Genomic DNA, 10100 nt, shown 5'->3' with positions numbered 1-10100 from the left:
CTTGCCCCGGAAACGGCTGTCACCTCCTCCACGGAGCCCCAGAGCTCAAAACCAGAGGGGGGCAAACCCACGGCCCCGTTCCCCCTGCCTGGGAGGAGGCGGGTGGCAGGTCAGGGCTGGGGGGCTGCCAGGGCCCTGCAGGGTCCCCTCCAGGGGGGGAATCTGGCCGCAGAGGCATCAGCTGTCTGGGGGGCTGGGGGGAAAAAGCACATTTCAGAGCACTTGGAAAGCTGCCGGCTGCCCGCGCAGGGATGAGGGATGGAGGAGCGGGCAGCCATGGAGCTGCCAAGGTCTGGAGGGACTGAGCGCGATGGCAGAGCTGCTCGGGGACACGTCCTGTGCCACCCCGCGCCCCTGTTTCCCCAACCGCAAAAGTGCAAGGAGGGATGAGCAGGGGACAAGGCAGCACCTCCTGGGGATGCGAAATGCAGCCCGTGGCCCCTCCGGAGGGGGCACGCTCTCCAGCGCTGGTGTAGCCATGGGACGGTGCCCAGAGCACCGGTGAGCAGCATCTCTGCTGAGCCACTCCGGCTGGAGGGTCAGGGCAGGGGAAAGGACGTGCTTATGTTACAGCAAAGCCCCAGCAATGCTCCGAGCAGGATCTGCTGCTGAAGGAGGCAGCGTCGGCCGGGGACATCCCCGTCCTTGCCCAGCAGGGACGTGCCTCCCGCACAGACCCCACAGACATTTTCTGGCTGAAGACACGCAGCTGCAGGTGCTGTAGGAGACCCCCAGACCCTGCTCTCCTGTGGCTGGTTTCCGAGGGCCCGTGCAATCGCTGTGTCTACTCCCCAGCTTCGGAAACCAGTGGCCAATTTTAAGTAAACCCTAATGGGAACTGAAGTCCTAAAGCTCCTGAGCTCCTCGACATTTGGGGGCCAGAGGAGCCCAGCAGGGACAGGGCGCAGGGCGAGTGATCGTTTCCTTGGGAGCAGTGGGTGACACCACACTGAGCCAAAGAAAAGAAATATTTCCCTTCAACATACGGCCACGGCAGAGCGCCCCGCAGCCCGCGAGCCCGTGCCTGCTCCAGTTCCGGGGCAGATGCCATCTGTGTTTTTTGGGAAGGGGTCAGCCCCGCAGAGGGGAGGCTGCCAGAGCCCTGGGCACGTTACCTGCTCGACCCAGGCAGCCTGGCCCTGCAACGCAGGAGATCTGCAATTCTGTTCTCCTCCGGGCTCTCACCAAAGCCTTCGTGACACCTCGGTCTGCATACCCCACCGGCACCCGGGGAGACGAGTGATAAAATTACCGACAGGTCCAGGTGACAGCTAAACCCGCTCCACCAGGCTGGGCTCAGCTCTAGGTGCTCGCTGCAGCCCGCTCGCCTGCAGACTTTGACTCACTTGCAATGAGGCAGCTGCGACTCACGGGCGAGTAAACACAAGGCCCCCGCACGGGGAGATGAAAGCAGGGTGCTGCGGAGGGGAAGAGGCGGAGGCAGAAGTAGAGAAAGGCCAAGCGCTGGCTGCGGTGGCTTTGCAAACCTGTCTGGGCAACATCCTGCGCTGCCGCACGCCGGGGAGGACAGGCTTGGCTGCAGCAGCACCTTCGGGCCCCGGCGGCTCTTCTCCCCTAAAGGTGCTTTTCTTCCTCCTCCTCCTCCTCCTCCCTTGGCTGAGCCGGTCTCACACGGAAGCAGCCAGATCTTCCCCCCCCAAAAAGGAAGGGAGGGCAGAGGAAGGCGGTGCCCCGCAGCCCCGTGGGTGACAGCTGGGTGGGTGCCGCACGCCCCCGGACTCGGCGCTTATGGCATCCAAGGTCGGTGTGAAAGGAAAAGCAGATGAAAAGCAACGTGAGCTGACCCGGCACCACTCAGCGCCCGCTCGCAGCCCCACCACAGCCCGGCACTCGGGTCCCCGTGGGTCTGTGCCCTTCCCTGCTTGTGCACAGGATCCGGCCTTGCTCCTGGGGTGCACCAGGGGCTGGGGGGTTGCTGCACCCTCTCCCAAGCAGTGGTGGGTCTCAGCTCCGCAGGGGACTCCGGCCACGGCACTGCGCTGCACCCTCTAGCAGCACCTGGCTGGGGGGAGACATGGTTCCAGCTGAGCTGCACCCATGAAAATCCAGGAGAGGGGCCGGAGGGGGCGTGGGAGGGTCCAGCACCGCTGGCAGGCAGGGAGCCCACGGCAGCCATGCAAGGGGAGTGGGCAGGAGCTGGTGCTGCAGGCAGGGCATGGCCAGGTCCGATACAGCCAGGAGCTACAGCTGTGAAGCCTGTTACTCCCGTCCCGGCCAGGAAAATAACTTGCGGACCCTGAATGCAGAGCCTTGGCCAATCTAGCCCGTCAGCCTCAACGGCTATGCCCACAGCTCCTTTCAGCGGCAGCAAAGAGCCCGTCAGCAAGCCGGTAAGCTTGAACTCACCCCTCCTGCCCGCATCCACCCAAGTTTTAGAGCTGGGAGAATCAGCCCTTGGGTACAGGGACATTGCAGAGACAAGTCAGGACAACCCCAGCCTGCTGGTTGAGCTCCAGCACCCGCCCGCTCTGCCCCACAGCCCTGGGAACGAGCGTGGGGCTCGGAGCAGCCCGGACCCGGCACCTCGAGAGCAGGAGGAATCAAACCTTAGGGCAGCAGAGCCAGGAGCACACACCCAAGAGCTTTTAGCAACTGTAGGAAACAGCTCTCCAGCGTACTTCCCCAGGAGTCCAAACACACCATGTTTGCTTTGCTGATAGAAAGCCTCTGACGAACGCGTAATCACGAGACATTTAGCAATCGGGGCGTGCTATGTAAATACAACATAATTTATTGGTTCCATTTCAGAGAACTATAGTGGTATTTGTACGAGTGTCCTAATGATAGTACAAGAAATGAGAGTCACATATGTACAGAGATTCCAGGACACAGAAAAACTTTGTAAGGAAGAAGTGGTTAGTGGTACAGTTTGGTCACTGTTCATAGAAACCTTTTCTCTTACTGTAAACCCTGCTCCCCCACGCCCCCCCAGATCCTAGGTAGACCTATCTACCTACCTCGGGGGCACTGCAAAGCTCTCGTCACGCAGCGGAGCTGCTTGTGCAAGCAGCAGGCAAGGCTAGCGGTCTCTGGCTGCACACCAGACTTTGGTTACGAGATGTGTGCAGCTGAGCGGGGACGTGCTGCTCGGGAAGAGGGAGAAGGCTCCGTACCCTAGCGGGAAGCAGAAAGCGGTCCACACACAGCCAGCAAGCGAGGCTGGAGGGCAAGCAGCCCAGCTCCTTCTCGGCAGGGTCAGCGTACCCCAAGGAGATGGGGAAGTGCAGGTGTTCGAGAAGACGACTTCCCGACGCCTGTCCCAGCGCCTTCCCCCTGCTCGTTCCCACGAGGCACAGGTCTGCTTGGCCTAATGCTGCCAGTGCGGATCCCCGTCCCCCGTGGGGACGGCGCACCCAGAGCCGCAGCTGGGCCGTGCACGGGGAGAAGCTCAGCTCAGAGCTGGTGTTAAGAGGCAAGAGCAGATTCACAACAGCAGCGCTCCCAGCAGTGACTCCATTAGCAGTGGCGGCGCTGGTCTAGCCATGAAAGAAACCCAAGTCCAACTTCTTTCAGAGGGAAAGCAAGGAGGGCCAAGCCTTGGGGACGGGATGCCAAGTGGAGGGCGAGCACAAAAGCAGCTCTGTCTAAAAACTGGACTCACAGCCAGTGGAAGAGGTGCTGGAACCAAACAGCACCTCGGGGGATCCACGTACACCAGCATTTCTTCCCCAGTCCCCACGTAACCTCCCTTCACGGGCGGGAAATGGGTGTCCGGAGGGAAGTACCGCTTCCATGGCAGCACCAGCTACACGACATGGCTCTATCTGAAGCATCTGGCTCGGCTCGCTTGGTGCCGCTGCAGTGAGGGGACGGGGAAGAGGCAGTACAGGGTGGCTCTTCCCTCCTCAAAGAGCGAGCATTTCCACCAAGTGGCCCAAAATATTTTCTTTTTTTTATAGAAATTACTATAAAAAACTAGTTTATCTAGAGCATCTTTAAAAAAATATTCCTGCAATATCACAGTTTTACATTGAAACTCATTAAAAATATAGAGATTTCTTTAACAAAACGTCTCTGTTCTCCCCTTGAATCACGTCTCCAGTACAGGAGTGGGACTCGGAGTCCTCGGAAGAGACACCGAGCTGGGAGCAGGAAGGTCTGGTCTCAGTGGCACATCCGGGAGGTCATTTCCTTCTGTCAAAGGGACAGAAAAGACAAGGGAGCGTGAATGAAGATCCCGATTGCCAGGTGAGGGTGAAAAAACTTCACCTTTGTTTAGTCGTAAATACCCTTTTCGGGCGACAGGTGACACTGTAACTAAGAGCTCCAGCTGGGGCAGGTCCCTGTTCCCCCCACCACTCCCATTCCCGTGGCACCGGCAGGACACCCTTCCACTGCCCGACGGCTCTGCAGGTCTGCTCTGTTGCTTACGGCTTTAGAAACACCATCACCACCTCCTAGGGCTAACTGGTCACATTCTCCATCCTCCAGACTCCTTGCGAAGGCGATGGTGTCGCCCCTGCTTTCCAGCATGGGAAGTAAGCACGGGGAGAGGGTTTTAGCCATCCACATCCTGGATGGCTGACAGTGCCGGGCTCACGCAGTGCACGCAAACGAGGCAAGCCAGCTGCTAGAAACGCAAGGAGGTTGCTGGAGAACAAGTCAACTTCCCCCCAACCGATGCCCAAATGACCCTGGCTCAGCTGTGCCCGCGCGTCCTGACTCACAGTTTCCTGCCGGTCAAACCGCAAGGCCGACCGATGTCCTGAATTTGGGCAACCAGTTTTGAGAAAGTACCAGAGACCTCTGTGACTCCTCCACCCCCAGCCCGCCCCTTCTGCGCTGGCTGCAGACCCCGACAGACCAACGTGCACCCTGAGCCCACCCAGACACTCACCAGTGGTTCCAGCTCCTTGGTGTCTATGAGATTGAACTCTTTCACAAAGTAGTAAAAGTGCTTGTAGCAGGTGTTCACGTGGGCTTCCGACCCCATCTGGGTGATCCTGTCGAAATGGTGGATGTAGACGTGGACAAAGACCCGGAAGAGCCTGGAGAGAATCTTCTTCACCACCGGGAGGAAGTTCTTGGGGAAGGGAGTACCTGGGAGGGAAGACACAACCAGGAGAAACTTTCAGCGAAGTTAAAACTGGTTCCTTGGGGCTAAAATAAATGGATAGAACGGATAGATTGAGACAAAAGGGCTTCTGTCCCTGGTAATTTCCAGTTCCCCTATCCTTTTTCCTTTCCATTTAGATCAGATTTTTCAAAGCACAGATTTCTTAACTGACAGAGTGCTGCACGCCATCGATTGCTGCCAGCGACTGAAAACAAGAGACCAGCCTCGGAGATTCCCGGCAGCTGTTTCAGTCTGATAGAGTTTTCTTCCAGTCCTATTTGGCATGTTTATATAAACAGTGCAAAATACTAGATATGACCAAGCAGCTTCCCAAAAGAAAGAGTCGGTGCTGTTAACTCCCCACAGTTGTCTCTTATTTTGATACATCTTTAGCTCTTTGGTTAAAAATTAAAGACGTTAAGGTCCTCTTTAAAGGCATCAGTTCTTCAGGATTTGTTTAGCCAGGGCCCTGCAGTGGAGCGGTCTGGCCAACCAGCCATCTCAGTAGAATACTACAGTTTAAAGTTCACACAGGTCGTTTCTGAAGGAATGAGGATTAGTTAAACCCTTTCAGTGCTCTGCAAGAACTGCAGCATTTCAGTCGGTGATAAGGGCGAGGAATCTGGTAAAAGCTGAGCTGAAAACAACAATAACAATAAAAAAAAACCCCCACACAACCCTCCTGCTGTCGGAAACTTGTCTGGCCTCCCTGAACAGAACAAACACCCTGCTTATAGTCCCCAGAGAGTCTTGCAGAAGAGTCCTAACTAAAGGCAACACAGCAGCCGTTTGGGTGGCAGGAGGAACGGGTGAGGAGGATTTCAGTGCTTCAGCTGCCTGAAGAACTGGCTGTTTACGGCCCTGCTCCCCCCCTCTGCCCGCTCAACACCAGGTTTAAGCAGCATTTTGGCACGGGTGGAGGAGCCCCGCGGGTGCTCGTGTGGCAGAGGCGGCAGACGCGTCCCAAACAGGGGCCAACTGCGTCCCATCAGAGCTTCGATGGGATCAACGCCGGGGCAGGAGGGAGGGAGCTCTGTTGCGTCTTGTCTTTTGCATCCCAGAAGATGGGAGCTCTGAATGGAACCAATCGTATTTACCTAATGCTTTAGATACTGAATTCTCACATCTTATTCAACACAAAATAAACAAACCTCCCAACAATCTTTGTCCCAAAGCCAGTACACGAAGCTGCGTTTGGATATGCAGATTTAGGTGTCTTAGGCCAAATTCTCGTTTCCATCACCCTGGCAATAGATGAAACGCCGCCCCTCCCTCCACGCACGTGTCAGCATCCCACCCAGCTGCAACAAACAGCCGAGTGCACGCCGGGAAGCACTGAGCTAGAAAGGGCAGAGTCAGCTAACGCCAGCCTGTAATAACAAAGAGGCTAATTATGGAAACGTGGCCACCATCACCAGGCCGACGCAGAGCACGCGCGTTGAACCCAAGCTAGCAATCAGCTCTAAAAGAGCTGTCCTTCAGGAGACCACGTCCAGCATGAACTACTGAAGAGTCAGGTCAGAGACTGATTTTTCTAAGAGCAGCCTCTTGTTTTCACTGCCTCGGCTCAGCTTGGCTTTACTCGAGGTATCCATGACTCCAAATGGGATCTGGTACAGCTCTGGGTATTTCAGAGGAGCTCTGAAGTTTCTCAGGTGCTCGGAAGAGCTTACTACGCTGCCAGCCTGTGACCAGCACAAAAGGAAACGGCTCTGCTACAAGGGTGACCTGTGCAACAGCATCTCCTGGAACAGAAACGGGAGCCGAGGGCTCGAAGGAGAAGGCTCTGCACCAGCCTCCCTCCCCCCAGCCGCAACTGGACCTGAACTCACCAACATTAGTGGGAAAGATGTCCTCGTTGTTGATCTGTACCTCAATCCAGTCCATCAGGAGGTTCATGTACTGGGGAGCAGACAGGGCCGTGGGTTTTCGGTACTTGTGCTCGTCCTGCCATCGGTACTCGTACTTGGGTCCCCCCGACATGACGGGGCAGGACTGCTCTGTGCAATAGTCACTGATGGTGCCGTAGATCAGGTTGATGCGGTTGAAGAAGTCCACCACGTGCACGGCCACCCAGTCATTCTGTTCCTCTCCCGGCGGCAGCTGGACGGCAACTTTCAAGTCCAGGCCAGCGTTGAGTGAGGCTTGAGCCTTCTTGTGCAGCTCAAACCGCTGAGTCCCTGGCTCAAACTTGCGCTTGGGCCGGAAGGTTTTGTCTTTATTGAACACCTGCTTTAAAGCATGGGACATTTTTCTTCTTTTCTTCTTTCTTTTCCAGGTCCGTAGCGATGACAGCCGGAGACGCAGCGCTGCTGGGCCACTTCCCGGGGCAGGGCTGGGGCGACTCTGATCTTCACAGAAACCTCCCTCTGCTCATCTGGTCCTGATCTGCAAGGCAGCACAGAAGGGCAGCGATTAGGAACAGCTCTCTCAACAGGAAACCTTGTCTAAATCCCATAGGAAGAGATCTGGGATACCACCTGGGCCCTCGCCCCAGATCTGAGAAGGGGGGAAGAAGCCGACGCCAGCTTTCTTTCCTCCCCCTTCTCTTTCCTCCCCCTTCTCTTTCCAGCCCAGCTTGCAGCAGAACGGCGGCTCGGCTGTCAGAGGCGACCTGGGCCGAACGAAGAGTCACCCCTGCAAGGTCTCCCTACACGCTCAGCGTGGGGATGAGGGAACCAGCCCCACAGCCCCATAGGGAAGAGGTGCGGCCTCTGCCTTGCAGCAGAGCGGCGGCTCGGCTGTCAGAGGCGACCTGGGCCGAACGAAGAGTCACCCCTGCAAGGTCTCCCTACACGCTCAGCGTGGGGATGAGGGAACCAGCCCCACAGCCCCATAGGGAAGAGGTGCGGCCTCTGCAGGAGATGGCTGCCGTTCACCCCGACGTCACCGCACCAAGAGACCCAAACCCCGCAGAAACAAGGAGAAACTCCACCACCTATTCAGCTCCAATACACCAAATAATTAAGAAGGGTAAAACAAGCTGGGTTTTACCTGGGTCAGATTTTTCACCTACGCTTCCCTCCCTCTTTGGAAACAAGCCTACCGAAAAGGTAGGGTTATAACAACCTACAACAAAATTCAGATCTGTTGCCAGACGTACTCCAGCAAAACAGCTGTTTGAGCAGGAGCTGCGCGCGCTGTCGTAGCGCTAAAGACAGGACACGAAAGGGCAGAGGAGAAGAAGAAGAAGAAGTTGCAGCTCAGGCACCCAGAAAGAGAATATCCTGAAATAACACCAGCTCTAAGAGCAGTCACAGCCTCTTCTGCAGGTGCAGACAGACCATAAACATACTTTTCATTTCAGTTTAGCTCACTTCAAGTTGAAGGCCGGTTGAAAGCTGGAAGACCAGGGAAAGCTCGCCTTCCTCTTCCAGTTTGTGGAAAAGAATTAGCTCCAAGAGGATGAGACACAAGTTAAGATCTGAAAGGATGCTGACGAGAAACACAGCTCTGTTTATCTGTAGCTAATTATACCTCCTTTGTTCCCACATCCATCCCCTCGTATAATTTGTGTCAAGCTGCTCTTTGATGGAAGCTCAAGGCAGAAAGCTGTGTGTACCAAAAATATTATTTTATGTGTGCAGGACAGAGAAATAAATAAAGTAACAGAAATTAACTAAAGTTGATGCCTTACCTAATCTGGCAAATAAGAGTTTCCATAATTTTGTAAGAAAGCAAGCAAACAAATCCCTTTCACCAAGCAGAAAATCTACTGAGATTTATACGAAGCCATAGTGCTGTTCACATAGGTAAATAGTATCCTCAACTGTTGGCAAGAAAATCCCAAATTCAAGGTCAAGACTACCTTTGCCACAATTCCACCCGTCTCTAACAGATGCTGCACAGTGCTAATCAGCATTTCTTCTCTGGAGAAAGATTAAAAAGATTTAAACCAAGGCCTCTTGTTTTCTTATTTAATTGCAGCAAGGAAGAAAACCCAAACCACTTCAGTTCGTCCCACTAAGAACAGGCTCGACATTTCCTAGTGCTGCTTTTGCTGCAGTAACCTCTTCTGTGCAGGAGCAGAGAGATCCAAACTCCTGTTGCAACATGGGCCACGACACGCGTTGGGAGAAACCGAAAAAGCATTTTAATGTGTTCAGCGAGATCCACCCTGGGCTGCAAGGCGAATTCACCGCACGCATGCTTTCGCTGCACATAGCACTGCTAAAACAGCTGCTGCGACCCCATAAGCTACCGTGCGAGAGTCAAAAAAAGAAAAGAAGAAGAAACCCCCCAGAAAACGTGTCCTTAGGAGGTGTTTGATCACACCACAGACACGGTTAGAGGAAGTAGCTGAACGGCGCGGAGGGACATCTGAGCACGAGGCGGCAGCTTTGGTTACCGAGAGCTGTGTCAGAGCCTCACCACATCCTGCAGCAAAACGCCGAGGCGACCCGGCGGGGCGGAAGCACCGGGGGACTGCGCCCACCCCGCCGCGGTGCCACGTCCGGAGCAAAGGCAGGGCCGGCCTCCGAGTAACGAGCAATGTGGACAGCAGGTGCTGAGTCTGCAGCTATTTCCAGCAGGAAATCAGTCCCAGAGAAGTACTTGCACACAATGATTTCCTTACACTGGAGATGGAGAAAGAAACGTCCTTTAAAACAAACAAGCCATAAAGAAGCACAAGCATCGCCCTCCATACAGGTCCCCGGAAGACTGGCAGCATCCTTGGCGCGGTACGACTCTGTTCCTACTCATTTTCTGTAAGATCTGTCTGATTGCAGCGACCGCGCTCCCATCCGCGCCGGCCCGAGACTGCAGCCGGGCGCCGTCCCTTCCGCTGGACAAGGACGTGTTTCTCGAGCAGGGGGCAGGCTGCGGCCGCAGGGCCCGGCACAGGGAAGAGGATGGGGTAAAGCTGAATGGCAAAACCGCAGGGGAAAAAACCAAACATCCCCTGAGCTTGGCCACACACATCAAGAAGCAAACACCGACCATTTCCCAGAAGAAATTGTCATTTGAGCAGGGCGGAGAGACTTTTAATAGGGCTTATTTGGTATCGAGGCAGTACCTGTCC

General features: G+C 55.3%; 1 protein-coding gene across 1 annotated transcript; it reads right to left on the bottom strand.

Annotated features, from left to right (window-relative positions):
* Positions 1-3229: 3229 nt before the first annotated feature.
* Positions 3230-7474, bottom strand: MOB3A (MOB kinase activator 3A). Its single transcript, XM_009284859.2, has 3 exons — positions 6910-7474; positions 4859-5061; positions 3230-4155 (listed from the first exon to the last, which is right to left on the bottom strand). The coding sequence occupies exons 1-3, from the start codon at positions 7325-7327 to the stop codon at positions 4126-4128; spliced, it is 651 nt and encodes a 216-aa protein (XP_009283134.1). The 5' UTR covers positions 7328-7474; the 3' UTR covers positions 3230-4125.
* Positions 7475-10100: the final 2626 nt, after the last annotated feature.

Source organism: Aptenodytes forsteri, unplaced genomic scaffold, assembly GCF_000699145.1.
Source record: "Aptenodytes forsteri isolate BGI_AS27 unplaced genomic scaffold, ASM69914v1 Scaffold391, whole genome shotgun sequence".
Classification (NCBI taxonomy): domain Eukaryota; kingdom Metazoa; phylum Chordata; class Aves; order Sphenisciformes; family Spheniscidae; genus Aptenodytes; species Aptenodytes forsteri.
The sequence above is the reverse complement of the archived record's forward strand: the minus strand, read 5'-3'. Positions and strand labels throughout refer to the sequence as shown.

Bases quoted from the DNA above. Each gene is read 5' to 3' on its own strand.
- MOB3A (XM_009284859.2), bottom strand. From the start codon at position 7,327: ATGTCCCATGCTTTAAAGCAGGTGTTCAATAAAGACAAAACCTTCCGG. The intron at 5,062-6,909 runs GTGAGTTCAGGT...CTTCCCTCCCAG, and splicing joins CATCTTTCCCACTAATGTTG to GTACTCCCTTCCCCAAGAAC. The intron at 4,156-4,858 runs GTGAGTGTCTGG...TCCCTTTGACAG, and splicing joins CCAAGGAGCTGGAACCACTG to AAGGAAATGACCTCCCGGAT.